This window comes from Capricornis sumatraensis, chromosome X (genome assembly GCF_032405125.1).
Source record: "Capricornis sumatraensis isolate serow.1 chromosome X, serow.2, whole genome shotgun sequence".
Classification (NCBI taxonomy): domain Eukaryota; kingdom Metazoa; phylum Chordata; class Mammalia; order Artiodactyla; family Bovidae; genus Capricornis; species Capricornis sumatraensis.
This window is the reverse complement of record NC_091092.1, coordinates 62,057,876-62,077,328: the sequence shown is the minus strand read 5'-3', so window position 1 is coordinate 62,077,328 and position 19,453 is coordinate 62,057,876. Positions and strand designations below refer to the sequence as shown.

Sequence of the window (19,453 nt, the reverse complement as noted above, 5' to 3'; positions counted from 1 at the left end):
CCTTCCAAAGATATTCAGGGTTGATTTCCCTTTAGACTGACTGGATTTATCTCCTTGCTGTCCAAGGGACCCTCAGAAGCCTTCTCCAGCACCACAGTTTGAAGGCATCAATTCTTCTGCACTCCACTTCCCACAACCATATGTGACCACTGGGAAGACCATAGCCTTGACTATATGGACCTTTGCCAACAGAATAATGTCTCTGCTTTTCAACACTGTCTAGGTTTGTCATGGTTTTCCTGCCAAGGAGCAAACATCTGATTTCATGGCTGCAGTCACCATCCACAGTGATTTTAGATCCCAAAAAGAGGAAACCTGTCACTGCATATATTTTAAGCCACAAATAAAATGGAAAAAATCCTAATCTTTGGATGGCACAGGATGAAATGGAAGAAGAGCCATAGTTGTCCTCTTCTGTCAGTAGCAGCTTGTTAGAAAAGATGATGCTAAAAATTCCATTGACAACAGCAATAAAGAAATAACCCCAGATCAATCAAGTCTATGGGGGCTAGGTGTAAGAATCTCCACTTGAGAGTGAGAAGAGAAGTGAACGAAAGGAAGAAGGAAAAGAGCTGGAACCTGGAGCCGCTAGTTGCTTGGCAGTCCAGTACTGCTGCGGTGAGCGACCTGTGAGTGTTGATCACTCTACCTGGAGCCCCATTCAGTTCAGTCGCTCAGTCGTGTCTGACTCTTTGTGACCCCATGGAATTCTCCAGGCCAGAATACTGGAGTGGGTAGCTTTTCCCTTCTCCAGGGGATCTTCCCCACCCAGTGATCGAACTAATGTATCCTGCATTGGAGGCGGATTCTTTACCAGCTGAGCCACAAGGGAACCCCAAGGAGACCCGTAGTGGAGCTGCAATCCAGCTGTGCTGTGACCAGAAAGCATCACCAGAAGACCTGGTACAGAAAAAAAAAAAAAAAAAAAAACAACCAAACAAAAAAATGGTAAAATATGTCATTCATAATGTTGTGCATTGCTTATATGCTGAAACGATAATATTGCCGATCGTTGTGTTAAATACAGTCTGTTACTGAAACCGATGTAACCTTCTACTTTGCTTTTTTTTTTTTTTTTTCAAGTGGATGTTGGAAAATTTAGAAGTCCACAAGGGACTCGCACTCTGTTTCTATTGGGCAGTGCCTCTCTAGCAGGATGGAAATTAGAAGCTGCAAAGCTCTATGTGCCTCGACGTCTGTCTTCATTTCGGCATCAGGACTGATCCGACAGCCACCTTGAAGGGTCAGGGGTGGGGAAGCAAGGAAAGCTGAGACACGTGCCCAGGTGCCCAGTTCAGCTCAGTTCAGTCACTCAGTCGTGTCCGACTCTTTGCGACCCCATGAATCACAGCACGCCAGGCCTCCCTGTCCATCACCAACTCCTGGAGTTCAGTCAGACTACCGTCCATCGAGTCAGTGATGCCATCCAGCCATGTCATCCTCTGTCGCCCCCTTCTCCTCCTGCCCCAAATCCCTCCCAGCATCAGAGTCTTTTCCAATCAGTCAACTCTTCGCATGAGGTGGCCAAAGTACTGGAGTTTCAGTTTTAGCATCATTCCTTCCAAAGAACACCCAGGGCTGATCTCCTTTAGAATGAACTGGTGGGCCCAAGTTTCACGTAAAAAAAAAAAAAAAAAACCGGTGAGAAAGACTAGACATTCGCCCGGCCACGCCCACAGCTAAGCCCCGCCCAGGTGGGCTGCGCAGGCGTTCCCCGGCTGGCCCGCTGAAGGCGGGGCGAAGCCCAAGGCGCCCGCGCGGCGGTGCGAGCGCGGGCCGCCGCGGCCGCCAATGAGATGGTGCGGCCGGCCGGCGCGCGCTGGGGACTCCGCGCCGCCTCGCCCCGCCCCTCTGCACGACACGCACGGGGCGGCGCACAGGTGGGCGGGGCCTAGCGGCGCAGCCTGACGGCGGCGGGAGCCTGCAGGCGCTTCCTTGGCGGCGGTGGCCCACGCGGCTCGCGAGCTCAGCGGGGCAACATGGCGGACGCGGAAGGTGAGGGCGGTTCTCCGGTGGCTAGCAGGCCGGGCCCGGGTCGCGACCTCCGACGGGGGGAGCCGGGGGTGGGGGGTGGCAGACATCGAGGCTAGAACTGTCCGCTGGCTCCAGCCGACGCGCCTCCTGCCGACCTTGTCGCTTGGCCTTGGCTCCACGGGGTGAGGGCGAGAGATTGAGAGGCCCCCGCGGTGACGTGACGCCATGAGGCCCAGGCCTCCCGCCGACAGGGCCTGGGTCGCGCTCCCCCGTTCTGCCGCCGTGGTCAGCGCCGCGCAAGGAAGGGAAGAGAAGGGGCCAAGGGGCTCGGGCGGGCGCGGAGCTCCCAGGCGAAAAAGAAGTTCTAGGGGCCCCAAGCCCTTGAGGACCGTCGGACGGTCCCTGACGGAACTTGCGGGCTGAGGGCCTTTCAGCCCCGCGCGGCCACGTGGTGAACCCGGCTGTAGGGGGACACGTGCGGCTGCTGTCGCTAGCCCGCCCGGCCGCTTCGGGCACTGGCCTGACCCCCCTCGCTTTCCCTACGAGCCTATACCAGACGGCCGTTTTTCAGCTGCCCTGATGCGTCCTCTATTTTCAACTCGATCGCCTTGATTTTCGGGGAAAACTCCCAATTCTTGTGTGTGTTTTTTAAGTCCTTATTTTGCCGAAGAAACACAAGAAGAAAAAGGAGCGAAAATCATTACCAGAGGAGGCTGTGGCGGTGAGTAGGAATATTTTTACTCTGCTCCGACTCGAAAGAAAGGTTTCTTAGAGGCCAGATTGCAGAAAAGAAGTGTTTCTAAAGATTTTGAAGGAACGGGGTTTCATCATGAGATAGAAACTACAAAGCTCCATCCAGCCTAGGTCTCTGCTGTCAGGCACACTTTGCTAAATGGTGTTGCCCACAGTGACCGCTTTCCCTGAAATTGTCTTTCTTATCAGACCCACTGTCCCTCTTTTCTCTTAAATTGGCTATTCCCGTCTTGATGCCGCTTCACTTATTTTTCTCAATTCTTCATTCATTTCTTCTCTTTTCCTATGGAGATCTCAGTGAACAGGCATAGACACCTTGTTTTTTATTGCACAGGCATAGACTTTGGTGGTTGTAATGGAAGGGTTCAGATTCAAGTGGGGAGTCTTAACAAGTTGTGTTTCTGTCCTCTGGAAGGAAATACAACATGCTGAAGAATTTCTCATCAAACCTGAATCCAAAGTGGCTCAGTTGGACACGTCTCAGTGGCCCCTGTTGCTAAAGGTATGTGTTTTGCATCAGCTCAGTGTCTGGCTTTTATACTGTTTCTGAGTATTAAACAGTTGATTAAGAATGGATTCTGGACTTAGGCAAGGCTAGATGAGGCTGCCTAAATCAGTGTTCCTCAAGGTAGTTGAGATGAAGACCCGAGGTTTTTTGTTTTTTGTGTGTGTTTTTTTTTTAATTTCCAGTGTACCCAACACTTGTGGAATACAGGTAAATTTTGCAACAATGTGAGACTGCTATCAAACTTTATAAACAATTCTCAATTTCTCTACTTCAGTTCAGTCGCTTAGTTGTGTCCGACTCTGTGACCCCATGAATCGCAGCACGCCAGGCCTCCCTGTCCATCACCAACTCCCGGAGTTCAGTCAGACTACCGTCCATCGAGTCAGTGATGCCATCCAGCCATCTCATCCTCTGTCATCCCTTTCTCCTCCTGCTCCCAATCCCTCCCAGCATCAGAGTCTTTTCCAGTGAGTCAACTCTTCGTATCAGGTGGCCAAAGTACTGGATTTTCAGCTTTAGCATCATACTTCCAAAGAAATCCCAGGGCTGATCTCCTTCAGAATGGACTGGTTGGTTCTCCTTGCAGTCCAAGGGACTCTCAAAAGTCTTCTCCAACACCACAGTTCAAAAGCATCAATTCTTTGGTGCTCAGCTTTCTTCACAGTCCAACTGTCACATGCATACATGACTACTTAAAAAACCATAGCCTTGACTAGACAGACCTATGTTGGCAAAGTAATGTCTCTGCTTTTGAATATGCTATCTAGGTTGGTCATAACTTTTCTTCCAAGGAGTAAGCGTCTTTTAATTTCATGGCTGCAGTCACCATCTGCAGTGATTTTGGAGCCCCCAAAAATAAAGTCCGACACGGTTTCCACTGTTTCCCCATCTATTTCCCATGAAGTGATGGGACCAGATGCCATGATCTTCATTTTCTGAATGTTGACCTTTAAACTACCGTTTCGCTCTCCTCTTTCACTTTCATCAAGAGGCTTTTAAGTTCCTCCTCACTTTCTGCCATAAGGGTGGTGTCATTGCATATCTGAGGTTATTGATATTTCTCCCGGCAGTCTTGATTCCAGCTTGTGTTTCTTCCAGTCCAGCGTTTTTCATGATGTACTCTGCATATAAGTTAAATAAGCAGGGTGACAATATACAGCCTTGACGTACTCCTTTCCCTATTTGAAGCCAGTCTGTTGTTCCATGTCCAGTTCTAACTGTTGCTTCCTGACCTGCATATAGGTTTCTCAAGAGGCAGGTCAGGTGGTCTGGTATTCCCATCTCTCTCAGAATTTTCCACAGTTTATTGTGATCCACACAGTCAAAGGCTTTGGCATAGTCAATAAAGCAGAAATAGATGTTTTTCTGGAACTCTCTTGCATTTTCCATGATCCATCAAATGTTGGCAGCTTGATCTCTGGTTCCTCTGCCTTTTCTAAAACCAGCTTGAACATCTGGAAGTTCACGGTTCACGTATTGCTGAAGCCTGGCTTGGAGAATTTTGAGCATGACTTTACTAGCATGTGAGATGAGTGCAATTTTGCGGTAGTTTGAGCATTCTTTGGCATTGCCTTTCTTTGGGCTTGGAGTGAAAAGTGACCTTTTCCAGTCCTGTGGCCACTGCTGAGTTTTCCAAATTTGCTGGCATATTGAGTGTAGCACTTTCACAGCATCATCTTTCAGGATTTGAAATAGCTCATCTGGAATTCCATCACCTCCACTAGCTTTGTTCGTAGTGATGCTTTCTAAGGCCCACTTGACTTCACATTCCAGGATGTCTGGCTCTAGATGAGTGATCACACCATCATGATTATCTTGGTCGTGAAGATCTTTTTTGTACAGTTCTTCTGTGTATTCTTGCCCCCTCTTCTTAATATCTTCTGCTTCTGTTAGGTCCATACCATTTCTGTCCTTCATTGAGCCCATCTTTGCATGAAATGTTCCCTTGGTATCTCTAATTTTCTTGAAGAGATCTCTAGTCTTTCCCATTCTCTTGTTTTCCTCTATTTCTTTGCATTGATTGCTGAAGAAGGCTTTCTTATCTCTTCTTGCTATTCTTTGGAACTCTGCATTCAGATGCTTATATCTTTCCTTTTCTCCTTTCTTTTCACAGCTATTTGCTCCCCAGACAGCCATTTTGCTTTTTTGCATTTCTTTTCCATGTGGATGGTCTTGATCCCTGTCTCCTGTACAATGTCACGAACCTCATTCCATAGTTCATCAGGCACTCTGTCTATCAGATCTAGTCCCTTAAATCTAGTTCTCACTTCCGCTGTGTAATCATAAGGGATTTGATTTAGGTCATACCTGAATGGTCTAGTGGTTTTCCCTACTTTCTTCAATTTAAGTCTGCATTTGGTAATAAGTAGCTCATGAACTGAGCCACAGGCAGCTCCCAGTCTAGTTTTTGTTGACTGTATAGAGCTTCTTTATCTTTGGCTGCAAAGAATATAATCAATCTGATTTCGGTGTTGACCATCTGGTGATGTCCATGTGTAGAGTCTTCTTTTGTGTTGTTGGAAGAGGGTGTTTGCTATGACCAGTGCGTTTTCTTGGCAAAACTCTATTGTCCTGCTTCATTCCGCATCCAAGGCCAAATTTGCCTGTTACTCCAGGTGTTCCTTGACTTCCTACTTTTGCATTCCAGTCCCCTATAATGAAAAGGACATCTTTTTTGGTGTTAGTTCTAAAAGGTCTTGTAGGTCTTCATAGAACCATTCACCTTCAGCTTCTTCAGTGTTTCTGGTTGGGGCATAGGCTTGGATTACCATGTTATTGAATGGTTTGCCTTGGAAACGAACAGAGATGATTCTTTTTTGAGATTGCATCCAAGTACTGCATTTCAGACTCTTGTTGATCATGATGGCTACTCCATTTCTGCTGAGGGATTCCTGCCCGCAGTAGTAGATATAATGGTCATCTGAGTTAAATTCACCCATTCCAGTCCATTTTAGTTCACCGATTCCTAGAATGTCGACGTTCACTCTTGCCATCTCTTGTTTGACCACTTCCAATTTGCCTTGATTCATGGACCTTACATTCCAGGTTCCTGTGCAATATTGCTCTTTATAGCATCAGATCCTGCTTCTCTCACCAGTCACATCCACAGCTGGGTATTGTTTTTGCTTTGGCTCCATCCCTTCATTCTTTCTGGAGTTATTTCTCCACTGATCTCCAGTAGCATATTGGGCACCTACCAACCTGGGGAGTTCCTCTTTCAGTATCCTGTCATTTTGCCTTTTCCTACTGTTCATGGGGTTCTCAAGGCAAGAATACTGAAGCTTCACTTTACAGACATTTACTGGTTTGTGGAGTAGTACATGCTTTACAGCATAGATTTTGATGCTAGACCCCTGTGGGTCAGGTACTGTGTGACCTTAGGCTAATCTTCACCTCTCTGAGGCTATTGGCAAATAATACCTCCTCTTTCAGAAGGCCTATTGAGGGTTGCAGGAGGTGATCCATGAAACGTGCCTAAGTGCCCAGCATGTATCACATACTCTAGAAGTTACTGACTATTTTGTTGGGTTTTTCATAAAGTAGTTCAGTAATGAATAGAGTTAAAATTTCGTTACTGACATAATGGGTGCCAGCTATGAGATTAGGAGGCAAGTTTACTGAAAGACAGGATTCCCTGGTGGCATAGATGGTAAAGTGTCTGCCCACTATGCGGGAGACCCGGGTTTGATCCCTGGGTTGAGAAGATCCCCTGAAGAAGGAAATGGCCACGTTCCAGTATTCTTGCCTAGAAAATTTGAATCAACCACTAAATAAGAGGTTAAATATGAGATTTGTTTATATAATTCAATGCAGTTGAATTTCTGCTTGGCCAGATGTGTCTGCTATTTAGATAGCATCTGGTTCTCTTATTTTTACATGTTGGCAATAGTCCTACCATCATGGAATGTTCATCCTCCAGCTGGCTACCTTTGGTGCCTGAGAAAATAAAAGCTAGTCCATATTTTACGCATAAGCCTGTGCAGTGAAGCCACATTTGTTTGTAGGACCCCAGGAGGTCTTTCTGGAGGAGGGAGAAAATTTGTCTTCTTCATACTTGGGTAATTTCTCCAGCATGTGGTGGGGCTTAGCAGTCTGCCACAGCAGATAATGGAAATACAGGAGCAAGATCCAAAACAGGAACCCAAAGGGTCGCCTTATCATGGTTCGTAGTGGTCCTGACTTAATTTTCCACATGTTAATGGTTTATTGCTTATTTTGTGTTGTATCGTTGCTTTCTAGAATTTTGATAAGCTAAATGTAAGGACAACACATTACACACCTCTTCCTTGTGGTTCAAATCCTCTGAAGAGGGAGATTGGGGACTACATCAGGTAAGCGTGTTGGGAGCAAGCACACACTTCTTTGCACAATGACCCTTTCACATCAGTTATTCAAGGAGGTGGTGACATGCCCTCAACATATATGATAACCTGTGCCCATGGTCAACACTTGGTTTTTACTCTGCAAATTTAGTTTTCATCCGAGGCCCAGAGTTGATGACACAGTAATTTCTTTCCCAATCTAGGACAGGTTTCATTAACCTTGATAAGCCCTCCAACCCCTCTTCCCATGAGGTGGTAGCCTGGATCCGGCGAATACTTCGGGTCGAGAAGACAGGTCACAGTGGAACCCTGGATCCCAAGGTGACTGGTTGTTTAATAGTGTGCATCGAACGAGCCACTCGCTTGGTGAAATCACAGCAGAGCGCAGGTAAATCAGAGTGGGAGAAAGGACGGGGCATCTTGAAGATGGGAAGTCTTTCTGTGTTTCCTTGCCCTTCTGCATGTGGCTTTCAGAAGTGATTTCTTACATTGGTCAAATCTTACAAACCCAATTTAAAAAAAAAAAAACAGAAGCAAGGGATACTCTGGCTTGGTATGTGCCTTCTGTTTTCTGCCAGATCCTGATGAGGCTGCCTTGTTGGGAGTTCTGGGTGCTTTTGACAAACATGTGGAGCCAAGTGGATCTGCTTCTAGCCCTGAGGCAGAGCTGAGTCCAAGTCTGGCTGCAGGCCTGTCACTTCAGGCTCCTTGAAATACCCTGCAGCTTCTGCCTAAAATAATGCTTCCTCGTTGTCATCAGGGAAAATTCTTCTTGGCCTTGCAAGGTGCCCTCCAGACAGGCTGTCCACAGGTGTTCTTGTCCTTCTCAGCATGTTGAGAGTTGAACCTACGACATTAGGGTCTTCGTTCCTTTCCTACATCTACACCCTGAAATCTGTCTTCCTGCAAATTTGATAGAAATTTTCCTGCTTTCCGTGGCTGCACAAGATTACGAGTGATACAAGCATATAGGAAATAACAGCAAACTCAGTGGCCACACCTGACTACTCTTGTCATTTTACAGGCAAAGAGTATGTGGGGATTGTCCGGCTGCACAATGCTATCGAAGGGGGGACTCAGCTTTCCAGGGTAAGTCTGTCATTGAAGGGAAGCCACCAGAGCCACTGGGCCAACCTGGGCAGGTGACTGCAGACGGCAGAGACACTTCTGCTCATGTGCCTTCTGAGGAGAGGCTTCTGATCAGTCCTGAGCCACCCATGTGGAGTTGCAGAAGGAATCAGAAATTGAAAGGCCCTTTTTAGTGATTACAAGAGAACTTCTGTGTGTCACTTGTGCCCTTAAACTCCTCAAATCTGCCCTTTGATCATCTTTGAGAGTCCATGCAGTAAGAGCAGTTTCATTTGTGTTTCTTGCCAGGCCCTAGAAACCCTGACAGGTGCCTTATTCCAGCGACCCCCACTCATTGCTGCAGTAAAAAGGCAACTCCGAGTCAGAACCATCTACGAGAGCAAAATGATTGAGTATGACCCTGAAAGACGATTAGGTGGGTCCTCAGGCCTGTGGGGCACTGAGCTGACACAGAGCACTCTGGTGTTGAATGAATTTTCCAGAATCAGAATCTGGTAAAAGTAGCTGCCTTGAGCGTATGGGGTAGTTGTGGCTTGTGTCATCTCCAGTTTCACTGCTGCAGGTAGAGAATAACTGAGTTTCTCACCTGGTCATGTGTTTACTTAAAGAAAGTGAAGTCACTCAGTTCTGTCCAACTCTTTGCGACCCCATGGACTGTAGCCCACCAGGCTCCTCCATCCATGGAATTTTCTAGGCAAGAGTACTGGAGTGGGTGGCCATTGCCTACTCCAGGGGATCTTGCTGAGGCAGGGATCGAACCCAGGTCTCTCCCACATTGCAGGCAGACACTTTACCGTCTGAGCCCCCAGGGAAGCCCACCCTTTTATAATAAAAGCTATTCAGTGAGTTAAGCATAGAAGAATAATTCCTCAACCTGATACGGGTATCCATAAAGAAAGACTTAAGTAAACATCATACTCAATACCTTTCTCCCTAAGGGATTCCCTGGTGGCTCAGACGGTAAAGTGTTCTGTCTGCAACACGGGAGACCCAGGTTCAATCCCTGGGTTGGGAAGATCCTCTGGAGAAGGAAATGGCAACCCACTCCAGTACTCTTGCCTAGAAAATTCTATGGATGGAGGAGCCTGGTGGGCTACAGTCCATGGGGTTGCAAAGAGTCGGACACAACTGAGTGACTTCACTTTCTTTCTTTCATGTGTTTACTTAGGAAAATATGTTCTACTTTTGTGTGTGCGTGTGTTTAGGAATCTTCTGGGTGAGTTGTGAGGCTGGCACTTATATTCGGACGCTGTGTGTTCACCTTGGTTTGTTGTTGGGAGTTGGTGGTCAGATGCAGGAGCTCCGGAGGGTTCGTTCTGGAGTCATGAGTGAAAAGGTATGTCATTGGTGGGAGTTGGTTTTTTTTATTCTTAAGGAATTTTTTTTTTTTTCTTAAAGCCGGCTGATACTTAGATCTTCCAGCCCTTGGTAGAACTCTACCTACTTCCCATCCCAGAAAAGGCAGTTTCCAAAGTGTTGAGTTCAGTGCGGGGCAGCTTCCCTGTTCTGTTAATTAAACTTTGGGACATTAAAGCACAGACTGGGGTGTGTGTGGATGGAGACTGTTACTCTCTATTCGTTTACTCCCTAGCCTACAGATATGCCTGCTTAGGTTTACTAGACCACCAGTTACAGAGGTGACTGAAAACAGACCAAAGACTAATGAGCTTGGACTAGCAGGCGAGACAAAACTGATGCAGTGTCTGGAAGTGTGAGGTCCATTTGCCTATTGGGGGTACAATGGGACTTGATTAATTTTCATGCGCGGCTACTTCCCAGGACCACATGGTGACGATGCATGACGTGCTTGATGCCCAGTGGCTGTATGACAACCATAAGGATGAGAGTTACCTGCGGCGAGTCGTTTACCCTTTGGAAAAGCTGTTGACGTCTCATAAACGGCTAGTCATGAAAGATAGTGCAGTAAGTTCTGTTTGTACAAAATGGGAGCTCAGGAGAGGAGATGTGGTCCGTGGCCTGAAAATTTCATTCTATTTAAAGAGATAAAATAGGATTTTGTGATCTTACAACCACTATTTTTCTTGGGGTTTCTCTTCTTTTTTTCTGATTTTGTATATTGGGCACTGGATTAATTTATTTTTGTTAATGGAAGTATTTATGATTAACTTTATTAAGTGAAAACCAAATATAAAGTAAATTTTAATATTGGGCCTAATTCCAAGAAACATTTAGAGTAAGTAACTTGGTTCAAGAAATAGACTGTTAGTGGTACATAAAATTTGCTCTTCCATAAACTGGTAGTTTTGCATGTGCCTAAGACACCTTGGTTTTTTTTTTTTTTAACTATTGCTAGAAAAAGTTGTTTTGATGGGGATAAAAGATTGAGATTAGACAGTTGGCTAGTTCTTCTTTCGGAATCTCCATTAAAAGCTTTGTTGAAATAAATCCCAATTTGAGGCCATAAAACCTAAACATCGTGGAGATTATCAAGCCTTTTTTCTTAGTATGCATACTAAATAATCTCATAGAAAGAAATCGTTTATATATTTAATAATTTGAGCTTGTTCATTCATACTCAGATCTTAAACTGTATACGTTTGACTGTATAGATGTTAGAGTTTATAATAAAAGACAAAAAACTGAAGAGGCATACCACAGTTGCCCCTATAGTGATAGAGAAAACAATACACAAGACAAACAATGTGAATGTGATTCCCTTTTGCTATGGTCAAATTAGTGGCTTCTGGGGGAATTTCAAGGGAGGGGAGAAATATGGCGAGTGAAGACAAGACCCTCAGGTGGATTGGACACCTCGAGTGTGGGCAGACTCAGGAAGAGTTGGCCTTGATATTTATCTCTGGGTCCGTAAAGGACATGTCAGAATGTGTAGGATTGGTTCAGCAGGCCTTGGCAGTGTTGCTTGTTCATTCCTTTGGGGATGTAATTATTACCTAGGAATATGACCTGGGAAGGTAGTTATAACCTAGCTCTGTTAGGGTGTTTTCCCTTCATGTTGAGAAATAGAGAATAGGTAAACTCTGAACAGGAGTAGTGACTTCCAGCCCTGGTTACATTTCTGAATCAACCTGTGGTGGGTGGCGGCTGTGATCCAAGCTGCATGGCAGCCTGTGGATGCCGTCGTGCCTCTGGCATGGGTAGGGGGTGCTGCTCTGGCCCAGTGCAGGGTGGGGTGGAGGGCAGGGGCCACCCTGTGATGGGGGCACTCATGGGGCCATCATCCCGCCAGGTGAACGCCATCTGCTACGGGGCAAAGATCATGCTCCCAGGTGTCCTGCGCTACGAGGACGGCATTGAGGTCAATCAAGAGATCGTGGTCATTACCACCAAAGGGGAGGCCATCTGCATGGGTAAGAGGCAAGCGGCCCTTGTCCGCTCTGCACCATCACAGCCAGGCTCCCTTGGAGGGCATGCCCGAGGACTGGCCTCGTGGGGTGACCGAATGAATCCCTGTGTTCCTTGGGGTCTGTGGGGTGGTCATAGCCCCAGTTCGGACAGGCATGTGTGAGAAGGGGTCAGCGGGGTTTCCTCTTGTCTCGCCAGCTGCTGTTAGGAGCCTTGTCTCAGTGGTTTAGCTCTCCAGTAAGAGAAGAAATCATCAACAGGTGGGGAATAAAGGTGGTAACTGCGGACCCTTCAGTCCGGTCCCTCTCTGTGCAGTGCTAACTTGCGCAACTTTAGCTACTGTTAGATTGTCCCCGTCTGAGCTCCAAGCATGACATGTATGTCTTTGGGGTTCGTTATCGAGGTGGCCCTTCCCCTCTGGCTGCTGGCCACTCTGTGGCCACCTTGATTGTGCATGGCTGGAAAGGGATCCTGATGACACACTTTATTCCTGGTGTAAATAATGCACATTAAAGAGCTTTGGATGTATCGGCCTGGCCAAAAAATGGATTTGGATTTTTCTGAGACGTGTAACTGAAAAACGCAAACGTTTTGGCCAGTTGAATACCTCTTAAGAAGTCTCCTCTGAGGATGTCCAACGCATAGGTTTTGATGAGTGTGATTAGTATCAGTATTTTTTTGCACTTGATAAGTGGAACATGATTTCACAGGCTGTCTTCCCCTGATGGTGGATTTTCTCCATATGCAACTCTCCGCAATAGAAACCTCAAGGCAGTAGAGCCTAAGAGTTTTATTTCAACAATGAGATTATTTTCTAAAAAAATCATCTATCTGTTTGGCTGTGTTGGGTGTTAGTGGCGGCACACAGGATCTTTCGTTGGGCTATGCGGGCTTCTCTCTGGTTGTGCGTGGTCTCACTGCTTGTGGCACCCTGGCGTAGGTGCCCTGTGGCATGTGGGATCTGAGTTCCCCAACTTGAAATTGAACCCGCGTCCCGTGTATTGGAAGGTGAATTCTTCACCACTGGACCACCAGGAAAGTCCAAGCTTACAAGTTTTCACGAAGTTTGTAAAACTTGTATAAAATGGCAGCATTTGGCCTCATTGGTTATCAACTCTTCCCTTTTATCTCTCTCCAATGCCTGCAGCAATTGCACTGATGACCACAGCAGTGATCTCCACCTGCGACCACGGCATTGTAGCCAAGATCAAGAGAGTTATCATGGAGAGAGACACTTACCCTCGGAAGTGGGGTTTAGGGCCAAAAGTAAGTGGGACTGGGCCTGTGCCCTGCGCAGCATTGTATTTTGCTTTGTTGAATACTTGAGCAGCTCTTGGTGTGTCTCCACTGCCATGTCCTGGCATCGTGCCAGGCTCTGGGAAGTTGGTGCTGGTTAGAAATGTGCCTCACTTGGACCTGAGGATCTTTAGGCTAAGGGGATCGTAAATGGACCTCAGTCTACTTGCACCACAGGGTGGTGACTTTTGGCATAGTTGAGGGCCCTGTGAAGGGGTGTGGCAAGGTCCCTGGCACCTTGAGTCCACCATGAGGGCTTTGGCCTGGTCAGGGAATCGGGGCAAGGGATCTCTGCTAGAGCCACTCCAGTAGAAATACACGATGTGAGATGTTGAGGTGAAGCGGGGAGGGAAGCATCTGGGGCCGCTGGAATGGCAGGTGGTACAAATGAGACCACAGAGGCTCCCAGGAATACAGCAAGCCCTTTGAAAGTCCCATGTCTGCACCCGTGGAAGAGAAGGTGAATTCCGAGTGCTCTGCTGTGTGTGTGTATGGTTATGAAACCTGCTTTGCGTCAACACTATTGTAACCTGGACACCCTGCCGGTCCTCCAGGCAAGTCAGAAGAAGCTGATGATCAAGCAGGGCCTTTTGGACAAGCACGGCAAGCCCACCGACAGCACACCTACCACCTGGACGCAAGAGTACGTCGACTACAGGTGAGGGTGGCTGTTGGCCAGCCCCGCAGTGGATGGGACCTGCCTGGATGCCGGGGTCCCTTGATGGCAGGGGAGGAGGAAAGGGCGTGGAGCTCCGAGTGCTGGATGCCGCCTCCCGGCCACTCTGGTGAAGACCTCAACTTAATTCAGTTCAGTGGCTCAGTTGTGTCTGACTCTTTGCAGCCCCATGGACTGCAGCACGCCAGGCCTCCCTGTCCATCACCAACTCCCGGAGCTTGCTGAAACTCATGTCCATTGAGTCAGTGATGCCATCCAACCATCTCATCCTCTGTTGTCCCCTTCTCCTCCCGCCTTTAATCTTTCCCAGCATCAGGGTCTTTTCAAGTGAGTCAGCTCTTCACATCAGGTGGCCAGAGTGTCGGGAGTTTCAGCTTCAACATCAGTTCTTCCAATGAGTACGGAACCAGATACGGAGGAAACGTGCTCAGGGAAGGGCTGTTGGGACTCGCCTTGGGGGCTGGCGCTGAACCCCAGCTGCCCTGGGCAGGTCAGGGCATTGGACCCCGCGCAGCCAATGGTTATCCCTTGCCAGCCTGGCTTGTGGGACTCTAGATGGAGTCAGGCTGCGAGTGGCAGTGGTGAGCTCTTCTGTCTAGCATCAGTATTCTGATGGTGGCTTTCGACTGGCCAGATATGCCTTTGTGCAGCTGGGCCTCTGAGGACAGCAGGTCTGCGACACTTACCCTTTGTTTCTGCTCCTCTCGTAGCAATTCTGCCAAGAAAGACGTGCCACCCAAAGCAGTCAAAGCCACGCCAGTAGTTGCTGAGGTAGTGAAAACCCCAAAGGTGAGTGGTGTGCCGTGCTGGCTTTCGAACACTCCACCCAGCCCCACCAGCTGCTGGTCTGTTGTGTCTGTTGGGGGGTTCTGTTAGCCTGGGGGTTAGACCGGCCTGGGCTGCTGGCTGAGCTCAGGCCACAGCTGTGGAACAGAGTGGGGTTGACGGGTGGCAGGAGGATGTTGGAATCGAGATGGGGACACTCGGGGCCAGGCGGAACTCAGCAAAAGGCCAGTGAACACCTGTGCACGTGGTGGCTTCAGGGCTGGGGGCCACTGGCATCAGATGGCACGGTGGCTTGTCTGTTACTGTGGGTGGCACCGAATGTCCTGGAAAGGGCTTGCCATGGAACCTGGCAGGTGGGGTTCCTAACCCACCTGCCCCCTCTGAGGGCTCCCGGGAGCACCCCAGGGAGGAGGCGGCCTTTCTGTGTTGCCCTGGCACTCCGGTTGTGCCCTCGGCTTCCTGGCCTTCAGGCATAACAGTCTCTGAATGCCTGTTAAACCAGGCCCCTTCAGGGGTTTTTGCAAACTTCCTGTTGGATCCCATCAGGATCCTCTTGGACTGGCTCCCCACTTTTTGTGACTCACTGAAAACGTTCTCGTCCACATTGGTCTCGGATCTAATGTGCATCCGTGGTCTCCACCTTAGCGGAAGCGAGAGAGCGAGAGTGAGGACGCGTCCCTGGCAGCTCCGCAGGCAGTCAAGAAGGAAAAGAAGAAGAAAAAGAAGGAGAAGGCCAAAGCTGCTGTGGAGAAACCAGGAGCTGGGGTGTGTGCAGGCAGGCCCAGGACCCGGGTGCCCCTGGGTCCCTGAGAGGGGAAGGCATTGCCCACTGCCCAGGAGGGAGGATGGGATGGACCCAGGTTTCCTAGCATCAGCTCAGTTAGGATTGTGTGTGTGGTGGGTTGGGAGGCTGCGGAGCTGGGGAGTGTGAAGGTGAAGGCATCAGTGAAAAACTCAGGACAATGATCCACAAGATTGATGTCACCCAGGACATCCAAGTCATGAGCATCACCTGGTTACCCCAACGGGGTGGGACTGGGAAAGTGGCGGTGCTTATGAAATGCTTGCTTGCTTTTCCTCCTAGGACAGTGACAGCACCAAGAAGAAGAAGAAGAAGAAAATCAAAGTGGAAATGGTCTCCGAGTAGGGGCGGCCACGTGTGGCACAGCGTCCAGGTGGGAGGAGCCATCAAAGCCTTATTGTGAACCTGGAGCTCCATTGGTCCTCGAGGGAGGGGACCCGAGGTCCCCAGAAGGGTGGAGAGGCTGTCATGTGGGAGCAGCTCACAGAGCCCTTGCTGACGCCCCCTGGGATGGCCGCCTCATCTTGTCCTGTTGTAAGGACCCTGGTGAAGGGGGTGGACTGGGCGTCATCTACTGCTCCGCCCAGGAGACTCACAGCACCTCCCCTGCAGACCCAGCACTGCCCAGTGCCCACCCACGGCTGTTTCCCGGGGCTGGCTGACCATCCTGGGCCTCTCCCAGTTGGCTTCTCCACTTCCCTCGTCTTAAAAAGTTTCTAAACAAAAAAAAGGCGGTTCCACAAAATGGTCTAGAGCAAGTGAAAAAAAAAAAACAACTGAACCATGTTATTGAGGGGATAATCTTTTTTTTTTGCCAGCGTGCTGAGGACAGCGGTCTCGTGTCAAGAGTTCCCTCGGTCACCTGGATTTCCTTTCCAGGTGGAGGCCTAGCTGAGGGCTCTGGCACGCTTGTCTTGTACACTCTTTCCATGCCCTCCCGTGTACACTTCACAGCTTGTACATATACACACCACCTCAGGCGCCTGACTCCACCTGGCTAGTTATGTTTGTGAGCTCAGTCCCCCCCCCCCCCAAAAAAAAAACCATTCCTCTAGGCTTTGTTTTACTCCTCCGTTCCTTTCCCTGCTGGGAGAAGGTTGTAATTTTTACTAATTAAATTTCCTTCTGAAGTTTTTTAAGTATTCCTGTTGGATTTTTCTAATTGTTGATCTACAAGTTAGCAGAACAACAACAAAAAAAGACATGGCAATTAAAAATGTAGAGATCTTTATGTCCTAGTGGAAATGTGGTGCTTTTCCTTTTTTCTGTGTCTGGTAACATTTCCCTTAGGGCCTGGCGGCATCTTCAAGACAGGATAACCGCCAATTTGGTGATCTCCACAATCACAGAGAGGAGGAAGGTTCTCCGTGTTTGTGGCAGGCGGGAGGTGGGGGACAAGGGGTTGTTGAGGGACCTGCAGACACATCTGGGCTCAGACACCCACGCCAGGAGCCGCCAAAGCTTGTGCTGATGGCCAGGGAGGTGATTTGGAAACAAAAACAGTATGTGGAGTGGTGGGGAGGGGCGTGCCAATGCAGCAAGGGTCAGGGCCTGATGGCCTCCACTGCCCGGGACCCTTGTGAGCCACCTGGACATGCCAGCCCAAGGCTGGCTTTCCCCTGCCCTAGGCATGCCAGGACATAATGCCTCCAGGAAGTGCTCATGGTGGGTTTCCATCCAGGGTAAGACACTCTCAGGTTCCTGTACATGGACACCAGCCTCATGTAAGTCTTAAGGGTACAGCTGCACCTGGGTTCCTGAGAGCCAATGGAGGAGTTTATTCTGGGGATGTTACCTTCACCCGGGCAGTTGGTCTGGGTGTCCAGAATGCAAGAGAAAGCTAAAAGGGAGTAGCTTTCAGGAGGAAAAAAAAAAACATCTGGTAGGTGTATCAAAATCAAGTCCAAAGCAAGTGGAAGCAAAGCAGTTCAGAGCACGCTCCCCCTGCCAACCCCCCTAGAGTCAGTCCCTTTACACTTTGGCTCCCAGTGTGTCTTTCTACACCACACACGTGTTCATGTGCACGTAGACACCGCCACCTGCGCCCAGAAATCCAGTTGAGCCTGACCTCTAGGCTTAAGGTCGCAAGCTTGAGAGAGACTTCAGAACACGGGAGCGGCATCTCCACACCCCATGGGCTTGGGGCGCAGCTGGGAACCAGAAAGTTAAAAGGCACAAGCTCACTGGCATTTTAACACAGCAATACTTTTATTGCTTTTGAGGGTTTCACTAGAGCAGACCCATCCTATTGCACAGCTGTTTGATTTGGCAGGGTAGAAAGTCGCAGTGACAAATGCTGTCTTTAAAGACACATGAAATGCCTAGTGTGACCAAAGGTAAACGGGGTGCAGGCTTCAGGGGGCCAGGGGGTCCATTGCTTTTCTTCCCTGTGGGCACTAGCTGTGATCAGCAGCTGCCTTGGCTGACTGCTTCTGGCCCTCAGTGTGCAGGGATACTTTGAAAATCCTGCTCCGTCAGGAAATCAGCCCAGCCCTTCAGAAATGTGAAGAAGACAAGACACCCACCGGCCTCATGAGGAGGAGAGTTGTAGAGTGCTAGAAGCTGACACAAAGCTAGCTAGCCTGTGGTCTTAAAACAGCAAGGCGGGGTGGACTTCCAAAGGCTGAACAGGGGCCCCCAGTCACTCCCCACTATGGTGCAAAGCTTAGTAAACCCAGGAGACAGGCACCCACTGTGGGGAACGGCACGCCTGGTCAAATGCTTCTTGCAATGTCTTCAGGGTTTCCTCAACGCTGTTATTGACCAGCGAGAGGTCAAAGTAGTGCGCATAATGGATGCGGATGGCCTCCGAGTCCTTCTGCAGCTGCTGCAGGGCGTCCGTCTGTGGAGGAGAGAAGGTAGAGGCCCATGGATGGAGCAGGCTGCGTGTGCCCTGCCTGGGAGCTTCAGAGCGGTTCAAGTGGAGGCCTTGATCGCCGTGCCCGCCACCCAACTTTGAATCACGTGATCACGTGGTAAAGAATCTGCCTGCAATGCAGGAGACCCTGGTTCAATCCTTGGATCAGGAAGATACCCTGGAGAAGGAAATGACAACCCACTCCAGTATTCTTGCCTGGGAAATCCCATGGACGGAGGAGCCTGGTGAGCTACAGTCCCCGGGACTGCAAAGAGCTGGACACGACTGAGTGACTTTCATTCACTGAAAAAAAAAAAAACAAACCTAAAACCCTGAAGCCCTTGCCTGAGAATGTTAATGGGCTGGGGTATGCAGAAGTGCTCCCTGAAGACGTCTCAGTAGCAATAAACATGAAAGTGAAAGGCAAAGTGCAAGTCGCTCAGTCATGTCCAACTCTTGGCGACCCCATGGACTATACAGTCCATGGAATTCTCCAGGCCAGAATACTGGAGTGGGTAGCCTTTCCCTTCTCCAGGGGATCTTCCCAACCCAGGGATCGAACCCAGGTTTCCTGCATTGTGGGCAGATTCTTTCCCAGCTGAGCCACCAGGGAAGCCCAATAAACACTAAAAGGCCAAATTGAGGGGGGGGGTGCAACTGATACTATTAAGGGCTAATGACCCTCACACAGAGTTCTCAGAAATTAATAAGGCCAGTGACTGAACAAAAATAAGCTCAGGAGCTGACCAGGTAGTTCAGAGAAAAACAGACAGACCTGGCCCTTGGGAGTCTAGACAAGATGCTTTACCACTTCCAGTGAAACACCCAAGTTCAATGAGATTCCACTTTCCCATTCAGGAGACTCCAAAGATGAAAGTGCAGGACATGCTCCTGAAACAGGGGGGCAACTCCCCTGCCACATCCAAAATTCCCAACACGACGCCGCCTGCAATCTCCCACAGACAGATTTGTACATGGGAGGCACACGCACAGAATCATGGATTGTCATATTGATGCTATTAAAAGTTTTAAACCTAAACAGCCGTCAAGAAGGCAGTGAGGGAAC

General features: G+C 48.9%; 2 protein-coding genes and 2 non-coding genes across 9 annotated transcripts in view; 3 read left to right on the top strand and 1 right to left on the bottom strand.

The window, feature by feature from the left end:
* Positions 1-1,919: 1,919 nt before the first annotated feature.
* DKC1 (dyskerin pseudouridine synthase 1) lies at positions 1,920-16,598 on the top strand. Of its 2 annotated transcripts, none has more exons than XM_068962328.1 (15): positions 1,920-1,995; positions 2,628-2,695; positions 3,143-3,229; positions 7,475-7,566; positions 7,761-7,945; positions 8,582-8,646; positions 8,935-9,061; positions 9,852-9,982; positions 10,426-10,569; positions 11,855-11,975; positions 13,118-13,236; positions 13,821-13,909; positions 14,653-14,731; positions 15,374-15,493; positions 15,813-16,598. In XM_068962328.1, exons 1-15 carry the CDS (start codon positions 1,980-1,982, stop codon positions 15,873-15,875), a joined length of 1,506 nt encoding a protein of 501 aa, XP_068818429.1. In that variant the 5' UTR covers positions 1,920-1,979; the 3' UTR covers positions 15,876-16,598. The 2 variants fall into 2 exon arrangements, with proteins under 2 accessions (XP_068818429.1, XP_068818427.1); XM_068962326.1 differs by having other exon boundaries at positions 13,821-13,924.
* On the top strand, positions 10,113-10,246 carry LOC138072080 (small nucleolar RNA SNORA36 family). Its single transcript, XR_011144231.1, has one exon. It is a non-coding gene; the product is annotated as a small nucleolar RNA SNORA36 family (small nucleolar RNA).
* On the top strand, positions 14,451-14,582 carry LOC138072082 (small nucleolar RNA SNORA56). The gene has a single exon (XR_011144233.1). It is a non-coding gene; the product is annotated as a small nucleolar RNA SNORA56 (small nucleolar RNA).
* A 1,135-nt stretch (positions 16,599-17,733) lies between the features above and the next one.
* The window catches only part of MPP1 (MAGUK p55 scaffold protein 1), a 31,825-nt gene continuing 30,105 nt past the window's right edge, over positions 17,734-19,453 (bottom strand). For 4 of the 5 annotated variants that reach the window (XM_068962306.1, XM_068962308.1, XM_068962307.1 and 1 more), the window contains exon 12: positions 17,734-18,372. In XM_068962306.1, the coding sequence (XP_068818407.1) occupies positions 18,196-18,372 (177 nt within the window). In that variant the 3' untranslated portion in view covers positions 17,734-18,195. Of the gene's footprint in view, positions 18,373-18,652; positions 18,691-19,453 lie in introns of those variants that run through there. The other variant, XM_068962310.1, reaches the window with a different exon arrangement.

Coding starts and splice junctions, on each gene's coding strand:
- DKC1 (XM_068962326.1), top strand. Junction 8,647..8,934: donor GGGGGACTCAGCTTTCCAGG/GTAAGTCTGTCA, acceptor GTTTCTTGCCAG/GCCCTAGAAACCCTGACAGG. Junction 14,732..15,373: donor AGGTAGTGAAAACCCCAAAG/GTGAGTGGTGTG, acceptor TCTCCACCTTAG/CGGAAGCGAGAGAGCGAGAG.